This window comes from Eschscholzia californica, unplaced genomic scaffold, assembly GCF_041429995.1.
Source record: "Eschscholzia californica isolate CP2 unplaced genomic scaffold, dmEscCali1.0.p SCAF_6, whole genome shotgun sequence".
Classification (NCBI taxonomy): Eukaryota; Viridiplantae; Streptophyta; class Magnoliopsida; order Ranunculales; family Papaveraceae; genus Eschscholzia; species Eschscholzia californica.
The window spans coordinates 24984504-25011334 of NW_028238483.1; the positions used below are offsets into that span (position 1 = coordinate 24984504).

General features: G+C 35.7%; 2 protein-coding genes, 1 non-coding gene and 2 pseudogenes across 3 annotated transcripts; 2 read left to right on the forward strand and 3 right to left on the reverse strand.

Moving 5' to 3' along the window:
- Positions 1-5226: 5226 nt before the first annotated feature.
- TRNAG-UCC (transfer RNA glycine (anticodon UCC)) lies at positions 5227-5298 on the forward strand. Its single transcript has one exon. It is a non-coding gene; the product is annotated as a tRNA-Gly (tRNA).
- A 1307-nt stretch (positions 5299-6605) lies between these two features.
- On the reverse strand, positions 6606-7163 carry LOC147532830 (elongation factor 1-alpha pseudogene; annotated as a pseudogene).
- Positions 7164-8148: 985 nt separating this feature from the next.
- LOC147532831 (hydroxyproline O-arabinosyltransferase 1-like) lies at positions 8149-11681 on the reverse strand (annotated as a pseudogene).
- A 470-nt stretch (positions 11682-12151) lies between these two features.
- ATCSA-1 (Transducin/WD40 repeat-like superfamily protein) lies at positions 12152-17702 on the forward strand. Its single transcript, XM_086645418.1, has 9 exons — positions 12152-12544; positions 13018-13278; positions 13355-13514; positions 13739-13914; positions 15584-15836; positions 16476-16630; positions 16753-16842; positions 17160-17231; positions 17338-17702. Exons 1-9 carry the CDS (start codon positions 12395-12397, stop codon positions 17395-17397), a joined length of 1377 nt encoding a protein of 458 aa, XP_086501544.1. The 5' UTR covers positions 12152-12394; the 3' UTR covers positions 17398-17702.
- Positions 17703-18031: 329 nt separating this feature from the next.
- LOC147532833 (adenylyl-sulfate kinase 3-like) lies at positions 18032-22020 on the reverse strand. The gene is made up of 7 exons (XM_086645419.1): positions 21280-22020; positions 20104-20244; positions 19708-19857; positions 19281-19399; positions 19104-19188; positions 18898-18944; positions 18032-18430 (listed from the first exon to the last, which is right to left on the reverse strand). The coding sequence occupies exons 1-7, from the start codon at positions 21557-21559 to the stop codon at positions 18332-18334; spliced, it is 921 nt and encodes a 306-aa protein (XP_086501545.1). The 5' UTR covers positions 21560-22020; the 3' UTR covers positions 18032-18331.
- Positions 22021-26831: the final 4811 nt, after the last annotated feature.

Here is a 26831-nt window from a genome sequence, read left to right on the forward strand (position 1 = left end):
TCTTGCCCATACCACAAGGTATGTGCACAGAAACGCCCTGTGTCCTTGCCGGGACGTTGTCGTGGCGGTTCTGCCCAAATCTAGATTTGTCAAAGAAATCAGATGGTTATAAACTATGGAACAATCATATAGGCACAAGCCAGTTGGCAATTAGGTTGGGGGAACGGCTAAAAGCACCTGTTCAACCTGCTGTTAGCACCCGCCCTCGATTAGCCCCCGATACGGATGTGTAAGAGGCCCCCGCAAGCACCCACCAGTCACTATCCAATCTCGCGCCCAAATCTCCACCCATCTGCCCTAATTTTGAAATCGAGAGCTGCTGAGACCGAGAGAGAGACCAACCGTTTCAACTCGCTTTCTTCATTTTCTTCCCAAAATTCTCGCTCAAACAAGAAGTTCCTTCACCTCTCGACCTTTCTTTTGCACACCTTGCTTCATTCGTGGTGTAGAAGGGTAGATCCAAGACCTTCAATCTTCATTTTAGGTAAGATTATAAATTTTTAGTTTTTCTTCGATTCATCTCAATAAAGGAAGTTTATTTGTGATTTATATGTTAATAATACTAGGAAGTACTTGTATGATGGTTGTTTATAGAAAATTTGTAGTGATTTGAGTTGAATACTTTCGACTTTAAATTTTTGTACGACCGGAGAACCAGTCCGAACTGTTTCGGAGGGGTCAGTCCGAACCAGTTCGGTGGGGACAGTCCGAACCAGTTCGGTGGGGACAGTCCGAACCAGTTCGGTGGAAGCAGTTCAGACTGCTTTCAGTCTGAACTGTGTGCCTTGTTCACTCCCATTCCCTTATTTGTTTTTCTTAGTTGTGTTTATTCTCCACCCTAGGTTATTCCTTTATTTCCATGGTTGAGCGTGTTCATCCTACCAGGAGCGAGAGGGCTCGTAGAGTTCAAAGTCGAATGGGAGTTGATACTACGGTTCCGACCGAAGAACCAGTTGCTACACAACAGAGGAAGACGATGAATAAGATATAGTTTTGGTGACCGAAATTCAGAGAGTCAGAGGAGGCTGGTTACAAAGAAAACATTTGGGAAAAAGAGGTTAAGAAAAGAAGCGTAGGAAGCTGGGTTAACTTATTTTTCGGTTGGATGTTGATATTTTGGATGACATTTCAGATGTTAATATTTTAGATGTTTTGGATGGATGTTGTGGTTGAATGATATGGTAATTTAAAATGATGTAATTATTTTTTTATATTTCTGGAACAAGTCGAAGGGACAGTCCGACACAGGAAAAACATATAACCTGGGGCTCCCTGTTTTGGTTCGGAGCAGACAGCCCGAACCAATTCGGTGGGGACAGTCCGAACAGAGAAAATATCTCAAAAGTCAACGGGTGCTAACAAATTTTTTGAGTCAAACGATATTGACCAAGTCAATCTCTTCTAGCGGGTGCTAACAGCAGGTTAAACGGGTGCTTTTAGCCACTTCCTCAGGTTGGTCGATTTCGGTGGAACGGACCGTCGGATAGAGATAATTTAGATTTTCTTTAGGGGCGCGTTTGGTCTGCGTGGACATTAGTTGGGAAAATCAAGTCGACACTGTTTGCTTGGAACAAAAAGCAGAAAAACCATTTTCTCATGGTGTAAATTGAAGTATGTCAAACCCTATAATGGATATTCCAAACCCCAATCGAGTTCAAGCATCCAAAATCCTAAGTTAAAGTATTTGAAAAGAAAGAAGAAAAAGGAGAAGAGGAAGAAAGTTAAAATTTTCACAATCCTACAAAAACTATTACTTGAATTTTTCATAAGAACAATCTATTTTCTTTTTACGACATCTAAATATTTTTGCACTAACTGAACAAACCCTAAAAACAAGATTTGGATATTGATATCTACACGAAAGAGACGGAAATCGATAACGTAATTTTGATTGTACGTTTCTAGTAATTTATCTTCCAAACTTATCGTTCAAAGAGAGAAAAAAATAAAAAGCAATCCAAAGCTTTGATAACAGTGATCCCTCAAAGTGTCACCTAAAGCCAAAAATGTGTTGCCAAAATGGGAGTGTTGCCAAAAGTCAGACTGTCTGCAAAAGTGGCACTGTTGCAAAAAGTAGCCCTAAGAAGTTGCTAAATGTAACCTTAAAAGTGTTGATAAAGTGACTGCAAACATTGCCGTGAGGAGCCCCAAAAGCGTGGAATGTTGCCACACAAATGGTACCAAAAGGGACACAAAAAGGTTTTGCTAGAAGTGACCCAAAGCATTTTCGAAAGTGTAGGAAACAATGTAACGAGTTTTTTCCCACTTAAACTTCTCTTTTTCATATCATCTATCTCTTCAACCATTGCACACATTCTACTTACATGAAAGTGCAGAAAATATCGGAATTAAAACATTTTTGTGTTGGACTAACACGATAAGCAACTACACCATAAAATGATCGAATAATTTCTTTTTCCATTCATTTAAGAAAAATGATAAAAGAAATAACATCCTCAAAACAAAAGAATTTTTTTTCAAACCAATACAAAGATACATCAATTATTTGTACTGTTGATCAAAATTGAAATCACTATGAAGGAATTCTCCACCAAAATTGAAGACGAAGGAGATGATTATAGTCCTCTACTACTATTAATAATATTAGTAACATCAAGATTCATCCTCATTAATTGTATTGTTGATCAAAACCAAATTCAAATCACCAAGAACATCATAATAATCTTGAAGCCAAACTTGAGGAACAGGAACCAATTCTTTACATGATGAGGATGGATCTTGATGTTACTAATATTATTAGTAATAGTAGAAGAGAAGGATTATTATCATCTCTTTCGTCTTCGATTTATTGTTGATCAAAACCAAAATTCAAATCACCAAGAACATCATAATAATCTTGAAGGTTCAAAACTTGAGGAACATGAACCAATTCTTTACATGGTGAGTTCTCCACAAAAATTGAAGACAAAGGAGATGATAATAATCCTCTACTACTAATACTAATGATATTAGTAACATCAAGATTCATCCTCATTAATTCATCAGCTATTTCTTCAACCATTTTCTCCATTCCCTCTCTCAAAAACTTCATCTTTTCCACATTAACAGAATTAACTGATTTTTCCCACCAAAACTCATCCTCTGTTCTTCTTTCTTTCATCATCTTCAATTTTCGTATTTTTTTCTTCTCAATTTCTATTTCGTTAACTAAATTAGAATACCGTCTTTTAACAATATCAATATACCCATTATTACTTCGAATCGGTTCAGTTTCATTAACAAAAGAATTTATTATAAAATTGACAGAGTGATTAGTGAATGAGAAAACTTTACTAGCTGGTGAGAAAACAATAATGGCAATTTCTGCATCACAGAGAACAGAAAGTTCAGAAGCTTTATTGAATAACCCTTTTCTACGTTTCGAAAAAGTGACTTGTTTTGAACTTGTTTTTGTGATTTTCTTGATTTCAATTTTTCTTCTTCCCATCTTTTTAATGCTCTTGTTTTCTTATTATTATTACCAACAAAAACAGTACTGTAAGGAATAACAAAAACTGGGTGAGTATTTATAGGGTAATAAGTAATGTGGATGTGGTAGTTTCTAATTTTGGGACTTAAATTGATTTATAGTGAAGATATGGAAAGATTATGAAATTATTTGAAGATTTTGAAGTAATTAAGTTGACGAATCTACCCCTGACTGATCATCGAAGTTTAGATTGTTTTAGAGAGAGAATGAGGATAATGGTTAGAAGAGTAGGTATTAGGCCATTTTTCAGTGAGCGTGAACAAAAGTTTAGGAAACTAACAGGAATCTAATAAATTTTGTTCGTTGGCCACCAGCAGGTAGCGGTTTCTCTCACGTCTTCAACTTAATTTCATTCTGATCCCTGTCATTGTTTCATTAACCAGTTTAGTCTAATTTTAACTTTATTATACGAACTTTATTAGCTTTTGGGCTACATTAATAAACTAGATATGACCCGTGCCTTCAACACGTTCTGTTTCATCTATTCGTCTCAAAGATCATAAAAGAATAAAATTATTTTAAATTTTACTATGTTAGTAATTGTTATTCTAAGGAGGCTCCTAACCATTACGAACAATTTGTCATGTGAAAAGGTAATGCCAACACGGAATTGTTGTCAAATAAACGCACATTTTCATTTTTAAGTAGAAATGATGAAACAGAAAATAGTAAAAGCATCTGGTCATATTTGTACGACCTCATGTGACAGAATTTAACTTCTTTTTACACTGCGTCTATTAACTCCATATATTACCATCAATTTGTCACGAATATTAATATATAATTTTCGTTACAATGTTATTTACATTTGGCGCAATGAAGTGGAAGGTGAAAAACCAAATGTTTGAATGATTTTATCGAAACATGAAGTGAAGAAAAAAATAAAATTGAAGATGAAAGTTCCAACAAAAATAAAACCTAACCCAGCGTTCACCAGTTCTCCTGTTGTGGTAATATGTAATCCAAACATAAGCTGTTAGCATAAACATTTTGTTGATGTCAAAGACTCCAAATTACCTTCTTTTCGTTTTTGTTTAAGTTCCTTGGTCTAAATCAAATCGAATCAAATTGAAAACGGTCAAACTATTGTCTTATCTTGAAGTTTCGCTATTTTCTGTTCTTTCACGGAACTTAGTATAGATGGTATCTTATAAACAAAATGAATGTAAAAATGCTTAAGTTATTTTACAAGAACTTTTTTTTTTTGATGAAATTATTTTACAAGAACTTAGTAAAGTGGCATTATTAAACTGGTAAAGCTTAGGTTCAAATTAAAGATATAAATAGATTAGTGGATGAACTATGAAGGTTGTAACTTGTAACTTAAATGGACAATCCTCAACAAAAAAAAACCTTAAATGGACACTCATTGCTCCTAAACCAACAAAAAATATTTCTTTGGATAAAGTGACAAGAAAACTATTGATCGACTAAAAACCTTTCCGAGATAGTATTAAATTTGAGAAACCAAATTTAGTAAGGTGGTATTATCTGTATCTTTCCGCCAAAGATTTGTGATTTGAGATAAATAGTAATTTGAATTCTTTATATCCAATCTAAGAATCATCAAATCACAAGTCATATGTTAATTGGTATATATTATAAAAAAAAAAAACTTAAAAATATATTTATTCCACTCTCTCTCTATCTCTCTTCCTCCATTTCATCACCTATCTCATCCATGACCTTCACTTTATCTTCCCTTAAGAATTTGCTCCATCTTAACATCACCAGAAGCGTTTGTAGTCCAACGGTTAGGATAATTGCCTTCCAAGCAATAGACCCGGGTTCGACTCCCGGCAAACGCAGAACCGAAACTAAATTTTTTTTCTTCTCTCTTATATACTAGGCACAACCCCCGCCCTACGGGCGGGGGAATGCCATTTACGCACTACAAAAAAATAGACATACAAAATACAATCTATTAAGTTTTTAGAACACATTTGCTTAACATTTTTTTTAATCAATTAATGACCTAAATAAAAATATGTGAACTTGATAAAAGTGGCAATTGAAATAAAACAATATGTGTAGCACAAAAGCTTCTTATGACGAAGACAATATAAAATCAATTTATAGAAAAATAAAATGAGATTTGTCATTTTCGAATGCAAATAACTATATACTAATCACTAATTGTGTTATGAGAAACTAATTTCATAAACAGTTCCAGAACCTTGTCATTGAACCAGGAAAATAGAAAAAGCATCTACCTTCTTCAGTAATAACAATTAACTCGCTTTTTGAGATCACTAAACATTTAACCTGTATGAAGAACCATTCGCTACTATAATAATCTAATTAGAAAGACATTCGACAATGAATTTGAGGTTTGTAAAAGCGCTTTCTCTAGGTGCAGTTGTGAGGAGTATATTGCCAGATTCATATTCTTCTCAAAAGACACATCAACAGCTAGGCGTCTTATCACACCAGGAGAACCAGTTCTTGTAGTGTCTTGCCTTGGCCCACTATAGAATTATAGGATATAGGAATGTGTAGAACAAACGAATAAATATAAATAATTTAATTTATTGTTCCAGTTGAAGATGACAGATATCCATTGCATGCTTGGAATCCACACAATCGTTGGCTTCCTTTTGCTGTTCCAGTCCTGCATCATAAGCGAGTCTCATAACATGTATGGGGGATATAAGCATGCTTTGATGCATTGTTTTCAACAACAAAAAAAATACTTTGATGCATTGACCATGACGTAATCGGCTAGAGATATATCACTGACCTAAAAGAGAAACAAAAGAAAACATAACATCATGATTTACCGAACCCCAAAAGAATTTGGAAAAAAAGTACACAAAAGAAGTAAACCGATTTGTTCGTCCCGAAGACAAACATATTTGACCCGAAATCTTCTTACACAATGCTACCAAATAATAATTTTACTGGAGAAGATGTATGGATTTTTAGACTATACGAAACTGACGCAGCTAGCTTATTGTAATTCTATTATTTATCAATTTCAAAACATAAACACATGAACCTAAAAATTAATTCATGACTATAGGCAACTGACTTAGCTAGCTTATTGTAGTTGTATTATTTATTAACTTCTAAACATATACACATAAATCTAAAATTAATTCATGACTCATCAGTGCATCATAGCTTCATGTGTTTGACAAAATACTGTCCGTAGAATACTTGACCACGGTTTAAACTAACATAAAATAATTATGATCTGACAAAATAAATCTCATCTTGTTACAACAACAGATCATCTTCTTAACACCAAGGGGATAGCAAGAATGAGCGTGTGTACAGGTCCGTCCATCCTTGCAAGTACCAGCCTCAAACTTCAAGTGGTGGAGTAAATGATAAGGGTATTACAATCCCCTTGAGAGGTACCAGCAATCATGACCTTGATAAATTTACGATGTCCGAGAGCATCAACAACCGTACATTGGTACCTCCCGATCTCAAACTTCCACAAAGTAATGTCGACGGTAACACCGCGCTCACGCTCAACCTTGAGATTGAGAAGAACCAAAGAGTACTTGAATGACCTCTTGATCATCTAAGGAGATTCATTCTCGAACCTCTCGACAACACAATTGCCAATGCCTCCCAACTTGTAAATCAAGTGACCAATGGTGGTGGACTTTCCAAAGTTGATGTGTATGTCAGTGATACTGATACAACTCCTTTCTTAACCCATGTTTGTTTCTTCGTATAATTAAATAATATTTCAATAAATCTATTGTAAGCCTAAATAATTATAAAAATTTGGCATCCACTAATCAACAGCAAACACTTTAAGTAAGCAAATACGCATAATATCTTAGTACGTTCAACGTGCTTATGATCCCTGAGGTAATTCATGTTATTGTGTCAAATTGTATAAAACTTCTTACATAAAAATAAAACTTACCCAATAATATATAATGAAGAAGACGACACTCTGAGAATGCTTATAACCCTAGAAATAACACCTATTAACAAAATAAATAAATTTGAACAATGAATTAATACCTAGTAAGAGAAGAAGAATTTAGAACAAATAAGAAAATATATTTTCTTTGGAACTTTGAATGAAAATATGTTAAAAATAAGATTTCGACACGATAACCGAAGGAATATTGTAGTGATGGTTGTTGGACACTGAAGTTTAAGGCATGGAAAGTAGAAAAACTGAATTGTAGTTTTCAGTGTTACAGACTCCGATCTGCAAAATATGCAACTAAGGTAGCAATTAATGTTTAATATTATACCACTCACAATCCTAGTTAACTAAATGATTATGTTCCAATCATTACTTTTAGTACATTTGAGTAGGTCGCAAAACAGATGATTGACATGACATTGTTGTTTCATTAATCTAACTTTTTTAATATTTACGGATGTTGGAAAAAACAAATTGTACATAGGAGTTGGCGTTTCATATAAAGCCATCCTAAAATATGACCTTCTCGAGGCTGAGTGAACATCGATCATTTATATTGTCTGAACATAATAATGAATCAATGATTGAGTTAAAAGTAGTCTAATTACAATCATTATGCGGTCGAAGTGGGTTATGAGGAGATTTGACATTTATGTTACAAGAAAACAGTATAAAATACCTGCAAGTATGTTGAAATGATTTAGAAATGTTCTAACTTGTTATCCAGTAGAGCTACATAGACTTGGCCTTTGGGTTTTCTTCATAAACCCCAATTTTGAATATAGGTTGTTGTTTCATTCACCATTCTCACGAGAGTCACCTGCAAAAAATGTTAATTTTGAATTAAATTTTGCTTTACTTCTGTTTTTGTATTGGACAGTGTGCCGCGAATATCGGTGTTGCTTCATTCATCCTTAGTTCTAAACGATTGATTTAACACTCAAACACCAAAATATAGAGAAAAGTTCGATATGAAGAAACCTCAATAGAGATGGGAAAGATAAACTTTCATATGGAATCTTTTACTCGGTAGGTGATCTCCCAATCATGGTCGTTTCTTTCTTAGAATTTTATTCGACATCCAAATTGGGTATCGTTATACACTGAAACTGGGTAGAACCCTATCTTTAGCAAGTTGTCTACTTATGGAGCGATCACTTTACATACCACCGAAAAGGTGGAAACAAGTAGAAGGAGTTTTTATGAAGTTCTAGAACAGAACACGCTGGGAAAGATGCCCTGAGCTTCGAAAATACTTCAATTTCCTCGTTTACAACCATAAAATACTACTCTAGTTGATATATGTAACTTCGTATCGCTACAATGAATGACTTAATAGTTAATACCGTTATATATTTGTGACTCAATATTTCTTTTTTCACTTATTGTATGGCTTATTTCATGTTCTTGGTTGCACCTATATGCAGTAAACCTCAGACTAATAGTTCTACAAGATGAAGAAACATACCACACTTTCTTGTACACCAGGAAGAGGCATTGGAAGATTTTCTCAGGGTGGGGTTCGATCATATGATCTTTTGTCAAATCTCCATTCTCCAGTTTTCCCATATGTCATCTTACCCTAGAATCACAACATCGAATGTTCATTTCCATCATCACAAATCAAGAGAAAAGCATAAAGAGGCAAACTATGGACCATTTGTGATACATTCGTGGCATAGTCACATCCATAAGTATAATGAATTATGAACTTCTTCCCAATTTCCCGCGGAGGCTTTATATCGGACAGGAAACCAATCAGAGTTAGTTTATGAAAACCATAAAAAAATATTGAGGTAAACTAAACATGAAAAATCTAAAAAACTTAAAAGTATGAGGTTAAGGTTTTCTTTTGGAAACGTTAACATTCGAACTCGAGTCTCTCCTGTGGAGAGTCATACATTTTACTACTCAACCCATGCGAGCTTCATACGATTTCTCTATTGGTTGAGCTCTTTCGTGAAACTTCATTTAGTTCTTTTTATACTTTTAGAGTTTTAGTAGTAAAAAAAAAGTCCTTTCTTGTTTTATAAGGAAACCGAAACGGAAAACTTATCAGACCTAAACCATAAAATCCTTGTACAAGATGCCACAACATAAGCATACCTAGATGCCACAGCATAAGCATACCTAGATATCAATTCAGAAAATCAAAAAGGAGTATAAGAAAAGGGTGAGGAGTGTGTTAGAAGACGATTAAAAGTTGGGTAATGAGGAAAAGTGCGTACATCTCAAGCACCAAACTGAAAGCTTTATCTGCCTCAAGGTTCTTCTTCATTGCGAAAGAAACATTCATCCATGTGGGGACGATCTTTCTGAGAGATTCCCACGCCCATTCGACGAAATAAGAACACAACCTGGACACTCACGTATACAACTCATAAAGGAGTAATGAGGTTGAATATATGAACCTTCCCAACAATGACAGGCAATTTTCTATTGGGTCAATATTGGTAATCGGCCCTTATCCCCAGGGAAGAATTTTCGAAGTGTGGCCTCATACTTGTTGGGTTAAATATAAAAGAAACAGAATGCTGCTCCAAGTCCATCTATAGATCAATTTGGTACCGGTTGGACAATAACATGGTAAAAGTTATAGAGTGTTTTAACAACAAATTGTCTAACTCATAGTGGAAAAGAAAATTTTCTTACTCGTCTTTGATGTTTGCCTTTTGAAGCCATTGAACGAACGCACAAGGTCTGTTAAGGACTATGTAACCCTGAAATTAAAAAACGAGAAACGTGAATGATGAATGGCAAGAGAAGCAATAAAACCCAATTCTCAAGGATAACATCCCCCTATAGGATTCCAATTAATCAAGTATATTCTACAAACCTCATCCTACTAAACCTCAATTGTAAAGTCTAGTACCTCATCTAGTCAGGCAGATCTTATAAGTTTCTGTCATGGTGGAAGCGAAGTACAAAATAAACAAAGACTATCATCTAAAAACCCAAATCCCATATAGGTGTTGAATGAATTGGAAAAACCAGCTTATATAACTCATTAAAGTTTCATAATCCCATAATCAATGATCACAGTTTCAACAATTATCTCCACAAAACAAATTGGGAAGAATACCCAATACCCAATCCCCAACTGAAGTTTGTCAACATAATCAACATTATACACACTTTGGAAATCTTCATTATGTGATTTGAATTCTAAAGATAGATTACCCCTGGTTATGTAGATAAGCTTATAATTTTTGCTGTGTCCGTAGCCATGATAGAAGACTCCACAAACTAAAACAACAACAGAGCATGGAAAACACATTCTTTTTCTCAACATTATTCTATCCAAACAATTAGCGTTCAAACTGCACCGTAATTGAGTCCTTGAAATACTTCTTCAATGAGGATGTATTTCTGTGAAAGAGAAACCTAGATAATTTATACCCAGGAAAAAAAAGTAGCTGAAATAACCACTAATGAACAGTAGGAACCCAAGTTAGCATCCATAGTAGTAAGAAAGAAATCATCAGAATAAAATTATTTGAGAAAATGAAAAGATTCAACGCAACTTTGGACTTCTTTATCGGTAAGAAGAAGACGCCTTTCTGTCAGAACCGTTAGGGGCCATCATCACCTTTTCGTATATAGATATACTATATATAAACATGTAAATAGAGATGGATAGTGAACTAAGAATAAAAATCTCATTACCATTTATCATTATTTTTGTTTGTTCGTAGAAAGTAAAAGGAAGGTAAGATTAGTTAGACTAAAACTATAAATTTCCAACCCAAAATTGTCATTTTTGAACTACAATTATAACACTTAAAATCAATCGAAGGAACAAGTTTCAATTTTATGACGTGCTTGATGGATAGTTTTTTTTCCTTCCTTCTTTTGATAAACTTCTTAGAAGAAAAACAAAAAACAAAAACAATTACAGAAGCAAAAAAAGAATTAAAAAGAGAAGTACAAACAATTGTCTTCAAACCTCTAAGAGACATTCTATCAAATGGTTAAAATCGAATCAACCTGCAGGATTTTAACACCTTGAGACATAAATTTAAGTTGAATATCCGTTCTTTCCCTGGGAAATGAGAAAGGAAAAAAAACTCATCAGTTTTGCAAAGTATGTGATAACTGCAAACAATGAAATCAAAGAAGCATAAAAAAGTAAGCACATTAGATTCAATTCCAAACAAATTAATGGAAAAACTCTCTAATTTGAACTGCAAATTCAGGAACTGAAGGATTATTAGCCCTAATTGATTGAGGCTTTAAGACTTCAAATTCAGAACCTAATACTTTAAAAGAACCTAGACCAGAAACAAATCCCATTAAAAAATAATGAGATAAATAACAATCTTACCTTCAACTTTGGCAAAGACGTGAGAGGGAGAGAGAGCGACTGAAGATGATGAGACGTTATTACCTTGAGTGTGTTGCAGAGAGAGAAGAAAAAAAATGTAGACAGAAAGGGAAAATGGAGGGTCTGAACTCTGACGTTATGAAATAATCGAAAATAGCAAGTGAAGGGTCATTGAAGCATGGACGGACAGATTTAGTCTTAGAAGGGAAAATGGATGGCTAGATTTGATTTTGTCCCATGGTTGTCCTACTTGGCTGGAAAATGTATTAATTGTATCCTAGTCAGATTGCCAAGTCACATTGATTTACATTAATTTACATTAATTTTGTCCTAGTCACATTGATTTACATTAATTTTGTCCTAGTCACAAGGATCTGTTTTGTATAATAGATTTTTGTCTAGCTTTGATTATAAATATCCAACGATCTATATCTAACTTGGAGAAGAATGGACGGTCTTGATTTATACAACAAGAAATGTAATAAATAAAGTTAATGAGAGTAGAAGAGGGAAGAAGTAAGCTCCCTTTTCCTCCTCATCATCATCCTCTCTCTCTCTCTCTCATATCCAGTAGTCCACACACATTGAGTAGAAGAAAGAAACTTTATTTTTCCGTCAGAGTCGCCGGCGGAGATCTGTCGGACTTGAGTAGGGTTAGATTTGAGACGAAGATGCGTTGGGAATGTGGAAGGCGGTCGGAGATAGAGAAGCGGGTAAACTCCGCCCTTATTCATTTGTTAATCGTATCAAATCCAATCGCATCTCCTCTCTTCAACTTTCCAATTTCAAAGATATCGTTTCTCCTCACCGTGGCTCCGTTAATTCTCTCCAGGTCTCTTCCCCTCTCTCTCTCTAACTTCTATGAATTTAATTTTCTACTTCAATTACAGATTCATAGGGTGTTTTATTGGAAACTATAAGTTTAGGTTTTTAGCTCTTTCATCTATTTTTTTTTACCACTAATGCCACTGTAAATGAAAGTTCCCAAATTTGTCAATTTATATTACTTTCGAAATGCTCCTGAACATGATTCTTAAATCTAGGTTGACCATTAGAATTCAGATGGAGTATATAGTGAAACCCTATATGGGTCATATGTGATGTTGTGTTATTTTAATGTCCCTTCCAGAATAGAATACACTCATGGAACTCCATGATGATGATGATTATGGTGAATTGGTGATCATATTTGCTTCTATTGGGTCACTCCAATAGTACCTTTAGGAAAACCCAAATATGTGTTTTCAGCAGTTTCTCATCACCCGCTCTAAATTGCCATTATGCATATTTTCATTGCAAGACCAGGTTGATTTGACAGAAGGACGCTATCTGTTGTCTGGTGGATCAGATGGAGCAGCGGCTGTTTATGATGTCCAACGTGCCTCGAGGTATGAAGGAAATGGCATGGTTGCAAAGCATGAGTCCATATTTGTTGTGGATAAGCGACACGAGCAAGGTCACAAATATGCAGTATCCTCGGCCATTTGGTATCCAATTGACACTGGCCTTTTTATCACAGGATCCTTTGATCAGTGTGTCAACGTGTGGGATACTAATACAACCCGAGTAAGAATCCTTCTCCATCCATACGTTACCCAATTTTTGTCTTTTGATACAATTTGACAACCTATGTTTTATGTAGGTGGTAGTAAATTTTAAAATGCCAGGAAAGGTTTATCGGACAGCTATGTCGGCAGTAGCTGGTTCTCACATGCTAATTGCTGCTGGAACTGAAGATGTTCAGGTTCGTCTATGTGATATAGCTTCAGGGGCATTTACTCACACCTTATCTGGTCACCGTGGTAAGATTCAAATCTATGCATAACCATTTTATTATGTGTAGGTCAGTCAATGTTATTGCTTATCCATTTTTAAAGTTGGGTGTAGAATATTCTTTTAGTCTATATCTGCAATGAGCTAAAGAAAGTCGGGATTGACAAAAAAATTCACGCCTTTTGACGTGTCATCTATCTGTTGTAAATGTATGTGGTTCTGATTGAAAAGGGAATGATCTTTATGATTGTAGATGGTGTAATGACAGTGGAATGGTCCACTTCCAGTGAGTGGGTTTTGGCGACTGGGGGATGCGATGGGGCAATACGTTTTTGGGATATAAGACGAGCAGGATGTTTTCTAGTTTTAGATCAGTCACGTTCTCAACTAGGGAGACGACCACCTCTGCTTCAACAGTTCCAGTCAAAAGTAAGATACCTGTCCTCGCAATAAATTAGATTCTTTCTATGACGGTATCCCTAACCTAGTAAAAGTCACAAGTCTACTTACAACTTGGGTACAGGTGAACTATTGTTTTTGTTCCTTACCTTCATAAGAAGATTTTCTGCACGGGGAACCAAACTTGCATAAATTTATAGCTATGAATCCAAACAGGATAATCTACCACCAAGTACCACCACCCGTAAACAAACCAACAATTGTTATGAGTTATGGTTCAATCTCCTTCTTCTATGAGATAACAATATCCCTCATATGTACTCCTCCGTCCCACGCTCCTTGTAGAGTTTCAATCCCTTAGCATGAGGCTAGCAATGCAAATTCCTTAATTTCTGAAAATTGAAATAAGTTTTCCCTACCACCAGATCCAGAAAAGCACATTAATAGATTATTGAATAGCATGCCATAGCCAGTTTATCGAACAACATGAGTGTAGCACCGAGTATCAAATGGTTGGAGCCAATAAACATTGCACAATGGTGACCTGTTCTTTCCGTTATCTGCATATAGTATACGTTTTCATATTCATATCTACCCAACAACAACAACTAACCACGCTGATCGGAGGTTCAATATGCAACAGTATTCCTGTCAAGGCAAAAAAAAACAACACTTGTAGAAGTGGAGTTACAACTCTATTTGCTGGGTCTGCGGATAGTTGCCCTGGAGAGAGGGAATTTTACATTGATCTCAATGAAAAATTTCAAAGATCGTGTCTCTTCACAGCATCTTCTATTCGTCCACCCATCCTTTTGACTTGTAAGAACTGCTACATGCGTAATTCTCTAAATAGTCTGTACAGTATTCAACCTTGTGTTTACCATTGCATTCTTGACGTACAACCCATCACCATTTCCTGCTCATAGGCAAGTAAAATTGAAGGTGTTCTACCTGAGAGGCTGAGAAACACTTAAACAACTTGCACGTCTGTTAATGGACCTTAATACCAGTAACACGGGTCAGGCCGTAGGAAAGGGTTGTACTTGGGTCATGAGTTTGCTTGGGCCAGTCTAAATTTGCAAATAAATTGAGGTCAAGTTTCCGTCCTTAATTAAAATTATGTTCCAAATCCTAATTAGTCATCAGTTCACCCTACCCAAAATTGGGCTTTGTCGATACACCCACATGGTGAAAAATATTATTTAATATTCATTCTAATTAATACCTCCTAATCTCCTATGACATGTGACTTCATATTTATTTAAGCTACGTAGACTTGTATAGGTTGAGGCACGGTTGTAACTTGCGGAAAATCTAAAACCTCAAAACGGACTTGTTCTCATCACACTCCATTCTTACCCAATTGCATGGTAAGATATTAGATCTGGAAAAAAAAAACGTGATTCACAGATTAAGTTAAATTCACATATGTTGCATTTAGATGTTTTTCTGCATCTATCTATTTGGCTATGATATTTAAGCATCAAACATCATAAAATAGTATTTACCTTTATTTTTGCTCTCTGCTTTTGTATGGTGTCGATGATTGAAAGTTTGATGCATACTAGTTTACTACTTCTCAGATGCTTTCATGTCTTCACAGAATATCTCTGTTAGCTTCAAAACCTGTACACCTTTTCTTTTATCAGTTATCATAAGTTGTTCCTCTAGTATTATTTTGTTTCCTTGCTTTCATTAGGGATCAACATCCAAACCCATGCCAGCAGGGCAACCGTCCATTGCCAAGGGGAGAACACCGCAGAAGAAAACAGCTAATGGTAATGGTGCAAAGCGGGTGCCATCCCTTTATAGAATTCCAAGTCAAACCAAAGGTTCAAGTGGACAGAGAACACATCCAGGGATGCTATCGAGTCGTGATCGAGCAACTGCTCACTATGGCGCTGTTACTGGGCTAAAAGTAACTGGAGATGGAATGTATTTGCTGAGTGCAGGTCAATATGTAGCCATTTTGTTGAGTTAATTGGTTTTTTAATATGTTGGACCTCTTAAGAAGCGTAGGCTTTCTCCTGGAAACCTTTCAGTATCTGATGATTTGGACATGAGAAGATCTGCCAAAAAACGTTACGAGATAGGGTAAAGCCTGATTGATTTGCACCTTTCCCTATAGAAAACTTGGATGTGCACATTCGCGAATATATTGAGTCACACCCCATCGCTAATAGATATATAGTTGGAGAAAATACATTGGGTGCAAATTACTATAAGGGCGGAACCCTTTCTATGCTTGATCTATGTGTTGTAGCGTGCTAATAGTGGAATTTCTCTAGATCTGCCAGTTTACATGTATGAGGACCACAAAATGCGATCTTAATCTGCATAGAATATCTAGCTTGGTGTTGTCTCATTATCGTGATTGTCATTATCTTCATCATTGTCATTATAAGATTTCTGTTTAAGAAAACTTAGTTATATATTGTCAAATGTAATTGATTCACTTTGCATACTCATATATTGATATGAATGTCATGCTTCCATTCTAATGGAAACAAGTTTACTTAAATGAAAGTATAGCAATAATCGCTCAATTAAACACTCTTTAAAAGTCATTTTGTTTCATTTAAGAGTTTCAGGCTCTGATTCGAGATTAAGATTGTGGGATATCGAATCTGGATGCAACACACTAGTAAATTATGAAGTTACTCGCCTCGAAACACGCAAGCCGATACAGTTAGCAAACACCCAGGATTCGTCTATTGTGTTTGTTCCATGCATGACAAATGTCAAGGTAACTTACAGTTTTCATTCTCTTGCTTAAAAATATGACTAAAATGCTGGAAGTAACACTAAAACAGGCAACACAGCCTGTTAATTTTTCACTATTTGATTCGTTTGGTTTTTGCTTTTCAGGCATTTGATGTGTGGTCAGGTCAGACATTCAGAACTTATCGTGGACATTACGAATCTGTCAACTGCTGCTGGTTTAGTTCACAGGATCAGGTTTGTATATATGTATATAATAAGCTGATTCAGTCGAGATTCGAGAATGGAAATTATGTTGAGCTCAGGAACATCGTTAATCCATATCCCTCCCATTATGACTCATAAATTCATTATAATACACTCATTAACCAACGACAAGAGGTTCTTGCAGATGACCAACTCTTCTCTAACGAGTCTTGTCTGTAGAATCTTGTGTAATGGCAATTATAAATTGTTTCCAGAGGATACACTTTTAAATCATAAGCTCATTGAGCGAAAATATACCAACTCGTGATTCAAGTTAAGTGATAACTTCCATGACCTGGTTTTTGCAGGAACTGTACACTGGCGGCAACGACAGACAAATTCTAGTATGGTCTCCCCCAAAACCAGTACTCATAGAAACGGTACTTCATTACATAACAAATGATACTTTGCATGTTTAATCCCACACACTGAGAATCTATTATGCTTATAAACCAAGAAAAAGCTCAGTCATTTTATATTATGCAGGACGGGAAGAGAAATAAAGAACAGGTTTTGGCGTCCGATCAAGATTGCTGGAGTGACTGAATATTTATCCAACTGTAGCCATTAACTGTTCTCTCATCTTTAATATTATGGTGGAATATATGTTGGATCAGTCTTTATACCGCAGTATGCCATGACTGAACAACCTTTTGTTGTAGATTAATTTTATGACTGCGGTAGAGTTTTTAATCATAGTAATAGTTGTAGTGATAGATGGATGTTCGGTTTAGGCTTTTGTTCTTATGATACACAAGATTGTCATTGTCCTTTTCTTTTCCAATGTACTGAAGTGTATTAGGTTTGATATTATCTTGTGAAGTAAATAAAGTTATTATCATTAACTCCAATTCACATCTCTGATTTACAGTTGGTATGTGTGCGTGCGAGCGTGTATAACCGGATCTTTGTGTGGGTGTATAACTGTGCTAGTAGTAGTGGGGCACATATTGGTCGGGCATGCTACATGAGGTTTGCTTGTGTCGAATGCGTTAGGAAGTGATAAATCACAAAATGCCCTTGTAATTTATGATCATATGATGAATCCAAAACCCTTCGTCTATAGGACATGGTAAGCTCTTATATAGGATCCGGAGCCACTGGCATAGAAAAGACTTTCTAGGAAAACAACATAAATTGGGCGAGGCATCAGTGTTTGTACGAATGTTAGAAAAGATCATTTACAGAAAATCATTAAATTCACTTGATGGTCCAAATTACAGTCACTCCCTGGTTAGTAAAACAAGATTAATGTTTAGCCCCACTCCATTTACATGATCTAAGAAACTGTCCAATATGCAAAAAACATGAACAAGGAAAGCAAGACGTGTATTAAAAATAATTAAAAATTACGCGTTAATGAGGGCTCAAAACTGCAGAAGCAGAGGACGACTAGCTCTGTTGACATTTTGTATAGAAGAACAGGAGACACCAGAGAGCAGATACATTGACGTGGTTTGTTTGCTTATTATAAAACGCACTAAGCTTGCAGGAAGCCCTTCTCCTCCAAGTATGAAACTACTTGTTCAGCCATGTCGAATGGGGAACAACATTTTCCATCCTTCACCTTTATTACTATCTGAGCAGATATAAATTTCGAATATACTCAGATTCCACTTCAAAAACAAACAAAAACAATGACGGGACATGATGCAAATATCTGAGCAATTCTAATTATGGGCACTTTGAGCTCCGGACTCAACCAGGGTAAAGTTACTCCCTAGATTCCGTAAGTCAGCCATAAAACATTTAAAAAAATGAATAGCAGGATAGGTAATGGCTGCGTCGCTGCGATCTCTCTCTACTGCTGTTCAGACCCAGAAAAAGAAGAAAATCTGATTTCCATTTCCTCTCCTCTAAAGGAGCGTCAAACCGGGCTCACTCGACCTAGGAGTCAGTAACTAGGGAGGCTTGGCTTGGAATATTTGCGACTACTTAAAAGTGTATATCAAAGTCCTATACTCCTATCCCTTTCCTTGTAGTTTTTACATGAACAGTTATTAATCGAAATTGCTAACATAGAAGTAGGATAACTGACAAATATACCTCAGAGTTAAATGGTGGCTCATATGGATCGTCGATTCCAGTAAAACCTGTCACAAAAGAATACATAAGCATGGATTGCCCAGCTCGAGTAAATAAGTAGAGACCAGTTCGGACTTCGGAAGTTCGGATTAGCTGGTTAGATAGGAAGATGAAACCTGGAGACAACCATTGTTTCAGATTTCAGCACTTCGGATTTGTGATGATACCTGTGATTTTTCCTGCACGAGCAAGTTTATACAGGCCTTTTGAATCCCTTGCTTCACATATATGAAGTGGCACATCCATGAAAACCTGTAAAGATCAGAGGCCATTGAATATGATAAAGAAAAAAGACAATCGTTCTATAGATAAGATCTAATATAACAATAACAAGAGGCTCTGACTTCAATGAACTCCCCGTCCGGCAATAGTGCACGACATGCATCTCGCTCTCTCCTATATGGAGATATTAAACTGGCAATACAAATAACACCAGCGTCTGCAAAGAGCTTTGCTACTTCCCCTGAAAATCAGACAGAAAGTTTGAGTAGTCACAGACAACTGTTGATACAAACATAACAATTGCAAACCTCCAATACTCTTTTACTTACTATTCCTATTACTGGACCAACAAATGATATATAAATAAACGACGTCAATCTACATAGGTATTGTCTCACCCTAAATCCTAACATGATTATTTACAAGCACAAACAAGATTTACATACAAAATCTCACCGCATACCCACTAAAGCTACTCAGAGAATTTGAAGTTTGAAGGAGTATCTGCGTTACATAGCTAAAAGCCTATAACCATTCATAAACACATACCAATCCTTCGAATGTTTTCTGCCCGGTCCTCTGCTTTGAAACTAAGATCACGGTTCAATCCATGCCTGACATTGTCACCATCCAGTATGTAACACAGCTTTCCTCTGTGGTTCAGGCTTCGACTTAAAGCACATGCTACTGTGCTTTTTCCTGAAATGTGAATTTCAAAACCATTATACAAACAAGATAAAGTAATCAAATAAACATGTTGAAGATATGCAGAAAACCCTGTGACTAAGAACTTGGCCTTGCTGGCCTACCAACAAACATTTTTTCATCTCTGCATGTTTCTGAACCAAGTTACTTGTCCTTTAGTGATAATGATACAACTCGAGCTCACAAACACTTTCCGTGAGAAATCAGAAAGTAAAAGAAAAAAGGAACACAGAGATGAACCTGAACCACTGAGACCAGTAATCCATATGACACATCCTTTCTGCTTTAGTAAATGTTGCCTGTCAACCTTCCCAACTGAGCATTCATGCCATGCGATGTTTGTCGACTTTCCAACGTTAGATACCGTGATATGATTATTCCCTTGTCAAATGTAAAATATAAACACAGTTGGATTCAATAAAACAAAAATACAGTATAATCAAGGATCAAAATACATTATTAGTGGCTGAATGGGAGATTGGTATCAGACTAGGTAGTTGAAACAAATGAAGTTTCGACTATCGCGAGAAAGCTGTTTCTAGCATTTTATGGATGAGACTGAACTTGATGCATCCGATTTAATTGATTGTAACAGAAATCTCTTAACTAGAGCTTGTTTCCTCAGTAGCATGAAAGAACGTTGTTCTCATGGAAGTCACACAAAAAGAAAATCATGAAATATCATAGCATCAATGCATCATATATATACAAGAAAAGTGGAATTCTTTTGAGCTCGCAGAGACTTGGCGTCTTAATGCACTCATGCATCTAATGGAATCTGCACTCCTTAACATATTGTTCCATGGCTACACTGAACTTGTACTAGTACCATTTAAATATCTTGAATTTCTCGAAATTATAACAATGACAACAGCAGTTAATGTTTCATTTATGACTAAGAAACCCTAATCCATTACACCATAACTTGTACAATTCCCCAACTTGAGGTAGATTTTGCAGGTCAAAAGCCAGTGGCTTGCTATTTCAAGATAACCCGTATAATGTGCTTTACCACTACAACATTCACATACAAATTGCAGGATTTTTGTTCCGATTCTACGCTAACATATTCTTGAAAAACATAACAAATGTAGTCATTTAAAGGCTATAAATGATCAAACTGACAACGGAATCAAAAAATGAGTAGGAAGAGCAGCTACTTTCTGATCAAATAACAATTGAAAGGAAAAATTCACACCAAATTAGGTTCTATAAAAGCACCTTAATACATTAAGTTTCTATGGCAAAAAAAACCACTAATGGAGGATAATCATAAATACCCACTAGTTGTATCTAAGAGATACATCATCACCATCTAAGGTACCAAAATGAATAAATAACCTAAAAACAAACCTTTGCCTAAATATACAAAAATTTAGCTTTGATTTAATACAGAAAATGATCAGAAAAGAATACCAGAAATGCAGGCACAATCGTTATCTGACAATTGAGTCTCTGAATCCTTAATATTATCTCCTTTATCATTCAAATAAGCAGTTCTTCGATCCTCAATCGCTTTAATTGGCATCAAAACCTTCAATCTCACATTAGATACAGATAATCCTAAAAACCCTTTACACCTTCTATCAGACGATTCCGTCACAAACCCTAATTTGGAGTAAGATGGTAAGGCAATGCTAGCAGATTCAAATCCAGAGGAAGGTATTAAAAGTGGTTTGATTCTGATTATAGACATGATAATTAATTTGAGATTGAAAATATAAGAGAGAAATGGGTAGGCTCTGTTTTGATTAATTTGGGAGTAATCGGCCAACTTCTTCAAGTATAGATTTTTGTTTTAAGAATAAAAAGGGTTGTCTGTTTCTATCTTTATATTTCTCATTAAATCATTTAGAAATAGAGAAGATTTAGGGATAGAGAAGAAAACAGTTGGTAAAAGGAGATGGAAGAAGGGTTGTAAGAGATGAGAACGATAATGGTGGTGGTTCTCTCTTTCTCTCTCTCTCTCTAGATTGAGATTGAGAGATTGAGAGAAGGGTTGTTTTCTCTTTCTCTTTCTATCTCTTATGTCAAATTTAAGAAGATCACACTGGTAGTAGTAATCAAAGCAAGTTTCCATTTTTCGAGGGATTCCGCTAACGCCTAAAAATTGGTTGAAGTTGGTGTCCGTGTCAGAAATCCACCAAATTTGGATCCAACTCCACAATTGGGGTCTTAAATTGTTCCAATTTTACCTAGAGCACCTCCCTTCTATAAAATACTACTAAAATGCAAGTAGAGGTGAAACTAAACACCGCGAAGATCGAAAGATGGGTAAGTCGAACTAGACCGGATCACAAAAAATCGAACAAAAAAAAAAAACGGTCTATGATGGTCGTTTTTTTTTATTGAATTGATCTTTAAGTCCGGTTCAGTCTTTTTCTGATAAGTTCGTGGGCCCTAAATCGGACTAAATTAAATGGTATATATATTATTTATACAATTAGTAATAAAATATTAATGGATAACTAAGTATTATTTCTTATAATGAAATTACTTTAGTTCTCATTCTTGTTTCAATACACTATTGAGTGAAAGAAAAATTAGCGAAATTATTGTGATTGTTGGACGATATTCATTTGATATCTTGCTCACAATATTAGCCACAATATAATCTTTTAATTGTTAATATTTAGTTAAATAAAGTTTAAATTTGGTTTAAACCGAAAAGCCAGACTGAAATACTGGTTTTCAAATGGATGATCTATTTTATTCAGTACGAGATTTTGGTCGGATTTCTTTACATATAAAAACCGGATCATTATATTAGGTACCCGTTCAAATATGTCAAAAAACTAGTCCACCCGGACCCGTTTCACCCTTATGCAAGAGACATTCTAGGCGTGCCAATTTTATTACTAGGGGCGCCCCGTTTCCTTGATGCAACCCCAACAAAATTTTGCATCCAAAATTTGGCTGCACGAGGTTTCACATATGATATACCTCAAGTTGTGCACCTTGAGAGATCATGAGTTCCCATTCAAACTACAATTTATTTTCTTGTAAGTTGTGTAGTTTACCGAGTAGATAAAATTAGGGCGTACACGAGCCGAGCTCTTAACGAGCTGCTCGAGCTCGGCTCGACTATTGCTCGTGTTCGACTCGAATATTAATGAGTACGAGCTTAATACGAGCCCAAAATCATGCTCGTTTATGTAAACGAGCCGAGTTTGATCATTCTTTAGTGTATCACGAGCTACTCGTGAACAACTCGTTTAACATACTCTTATAATATTGTAGTACATAATTACGTCTTCGTGTTGAAACTTGTACATGAAATATCAACCATTAAAAAATTATCAGAATATGAATCATTAATCATTATTATTGTATGTGGCAAATGATCATTGAAGTATTTCGATAATTTAGAAAGTTTTCATTTGAAGTATTTTGATAAACGAGTTTAAAGAATGCGAGCTCGAACTCGAGTTTGAGCTCTTTCAAACTTATACGAACCGAGCTTGAACAAGTGGTCAATTACTCGAACGAGCTCGACAGTCAAATACACGAACCGAGCTTGAACATCTTACCACTCGGCTCGGCTCGACTCGAGTACACCCCTAGATAAAATAGAGGTAGCTTTTAGAATAGTTTGTGTGGTTTTTCAAGCTTCCTCGTGAATTCTCATGATATAAACGACGCCGTTTGGTCTTATTTTGACGATGTTTAATTGTTAAAATCATCTAATCCTATTAGATTTCAACAAATTATATATATAGTATATATATATATATATATATATATATATATATATATGTTGGAAATATGGGGTAGATCAATGGAACTGTCGGGTAGAAAAGAACTTATTCACTGTGTCGTGGTATGGAGGTCACTGCCTTAAAAGTGATTTCGGAGTAACCGGGGTGCTAATTACTTGATTCCGATCACTCCCAAGGATTGACCACAACTTAGTTCCTCTGTCTGCACTAACAGAGACAGTAATGGAGATAACAGAACTCGAAAACTTAAACAGTCAGAAAGAGGAAGATAGCCGAAATTGAGTTGTGTTTTTCTCTCTTGATTTCGGCTAGTATATATAGCCTCTGAGAAAACCCTAACCGCCTAGGAAACGTGGCAGAGAAGTTAAGGGAGTGGGAGATAAACTTGGAAACTAATTTGATTAACCCTACGAGATCAGTTAGAGATATACTCAAATACTGATTAGGTTAATCCCACCGACTTAGTCAAAATCCGAGTTTAAGTAAAACTACTCTTCGTGGCAAAAGAGTCTTTTCACTATAAGCTCCCGAGCACCCTAGCACCCGGGCTCACGGGCACCCGGCCCAAAGGCCCATAAGCCCAATTAGCCCAAATAACTAAAGAGTCCAAATTGGTTAAAAGGCCAAATGCCTCACATGTGTGCGCGCTCGTGTGGGAGCCTTCTCTACACCACCATGTGCTTTACAATGAGGGACACCTTTAGTTTCACTAGTTGAGAGATGTGAGACATTAATTGTCTAGAGAAAGAAAGCTTTGAATGCCATCTTCCTTCTAGAGGTGGACCCCACCCATGTGCTAACTAGAAGACAAATAGTCTTGACTAGTAGTGAGTGGATGAGGCTCACTCTTAATTAATTATTAGATGGTAATGGGCCCAACCATGGAATCACCCAAATGGACCCAACCATTATATAAACCCAACAATATATGTAACAAATAGTTTAGACACATTCGAATTCAAAGTAGTTAGTGAATTTCTTTAATTTGCAAAGGGTGATGTTTTTCGAGTTTGTCAAATGAATCAACAACAAGATTCAAAACTTTTACTTCTACAGGCAAAGAATCTTAACCTAATAAAAGTGAGTTTAACATCAACTATTTTTTGATAGTTATGTACAAATTCTAAGTGAAGAGTTTTCTGTATACAATTTGGACATAGAAACCGTTCTTTATCGCCCACCATTTACGAGTGACCTACTTCTTTTTGGTGGTGGGAATGAGTCAGATACAATTATGGGGCAGCTATCTTATGTGTAATTTGGAGGGCGTTCAGATTGAATTAGATAACATTATCTTTACCTAATAAAACTGATTTTGATTGGATTTCCATTATCCCATGTATAAAGTTGACAAAGACTTTTCAATTGGATGTGAATACGGGGACAGATAGCAACAAACAACACAAAGGGACCTCCTACTTGTGAGTTTGTCAATATAAAAGTACTATGTGTCAATATAAAAGTACTATGTGTCTGTACACATACATATTTATTTAACAGAAATATTTCGTTAGATTTTTAATTCATTTCAAATTTCGATCATATCTCAAACAATAATTACATTCCACCATTGGTCTCTCATGGCCTGTAAGAGATTTTCAGACCTAACAATTTGTATATTTAAAGTTTTTGTTATCGAAAACTGGAAAGATATGGTGCTCGCACTATTTGTTCACGTAGAGATGACCTTCTCTATTTCAGGATGGCTCCCTCTATTCCGGGGCCCCTCTCTCATCTTTTCTTTGTCTCTTAAAATCATATCTAAAATGTGCTTTTTTGAAGTGAAGTGTTTTTGAAAATTTGATTATAAAGTGTTTGATTATTTCAACCAGTTGTTCACTCTGCAGGGTGAAATCATTGGCCATCTTTTCTTGCTTTGTGCATTTACTAGGAAAGTTTGGTGTTCCTTTTGGCAGTCCTTTGCTATTATTAATACATCTATCCAACTATCTGTAAATATTTTTTTGGTGAAGATAAAATAGTATCATTGATGAAAAAGTGAAACAACACAACGATAGAAGCTTTTATGACTAACCATCCATTACCTAGACAAAAGTCATGAAAAATCAGTTACACGAGGTTTATAGCCCAAATAAAGCATCCCAATTCTTGATGTATTGGCTAAAAGGGGTCGACTTGCTCCATAATTGATTAATTGCCCAATAGTGAATTAGGCTCTTTGTTTGAATGATGATGTTATCCCGAGTAGTTTTCTATCATTTTCTATCTCTATAAATTTATTATCACGCTCTAACGATGAGACCCATATGATTGCTGGAGGGGTACAAAGATGAAGGAAGGACTTTCTATCTATAACTTTCTTTAAGTTTCATTTTATCAAGAGGTTGGAGATTGATTGTGTGCTACTGTTTGTATGATGAGAGTTGATTAAAACTTGTCAAATCTTAGAAGTGAAAGGGCAATTAAGGAACAGGTGATCAGATGATTCATGATTGGACTTACACAGAGAGTATATGTTTGGAACTATGAAACCTCTTCCAATAATCTTGTATATGGTTGGAGCAACTTCATGGATTATAACTCAGAGAAGAAACAAGACTTTCGAAGGAATACATTTGTCCCAAATCCAACTTGGAAGTGGTTGTTGTGAGGATGCAATTTGATGTTCTAGCTCTAGTTACAAAGATTTGACTGAGAAACCATGGTATGAAGGAAGCCACTTACGTGAGTCAATCGAGGAATTGAGGAAAGATGAAGGTTCCGTTGTAGGCCCAAGGAGAGCAGTAAGGGGATCAATCTCTGATGTTCTAATTGGACGAGAAAAATGAAGATTCTGTGAATCATCGACACAAACACCACCCAAATTATCCTCTATAAATGCAAATTTCTTCTTGATAACTCTCCATAAAGTAGGAAATCTAGACTTAAAAGACCCTCTGCCCGTCTAGTACATCCATCTGTTGATGTTCCATACAGAGATAACAAAAAGGTTTTTGTTTATGCATCCCATGCTAATAATTGATCGATGTAGTAAAAAGGAAACAATAGAATAAAGATGAGTTGATAGAGAACAAGATCTAAAGACTATCATCATAGAAAGTGACAACATCAACATTATCAATCATCTCAACAATAAGAAGAATTCAGTTCACTGGCAATCTCTGATTCATATCAAGAAAGCGCGTGAAATCAAAAGAATCTTCGAGAAAGTCCTATTCAAACACACCAAACGAGCGCTCAATTACCATGCAGACAAGCTAGCCAAATGGGCAAGAAAGAAGAATAGAA

Coding starts and splice junctions, on each gene's coding strand:
- LOC147532833 (XM_086645419.1), bottom strand. CDS start 21,559: ATGTCTATAATCAGAATCAAACCACTTTTAATACCTTCCTCTGGATTT. Junction 18,945..19,103: donor TCGTGCAGGAAAAATCACAG/GTATCATCACAA, acceptor CTTTTGTGACAG/GTTTTACTGGAATCGACGAT. Junction 18,431..18,897: donor AGCCACCATTTAACTCTGAG/GTATATTTGTCA, acceptor ATATCTGCTCAG/ATAGTAATAAAGGTGAAGGA.
- ATCSA-1 (XM_086645418.1), top strand. CDS start 12,395: ATGTGGAAGGCGGTCGGAGATAGAGAAGCGGGTAAACTCCGCCCTTAT. Junction 12,545..13,017: donor GCTCCGTTAATTCTCTCCAG/GTCTCTTCCCCT, acceptor TTGCAAGACCAG/GTTGATTTGACAGAAGGACG. Junction 16,631..16,752: donor CATGCATGACAAATGTCAAG/GTAACTTACAGT, acceptor TTTGCTTTTCAG/GCATTTGATGTGTGGTCAGG.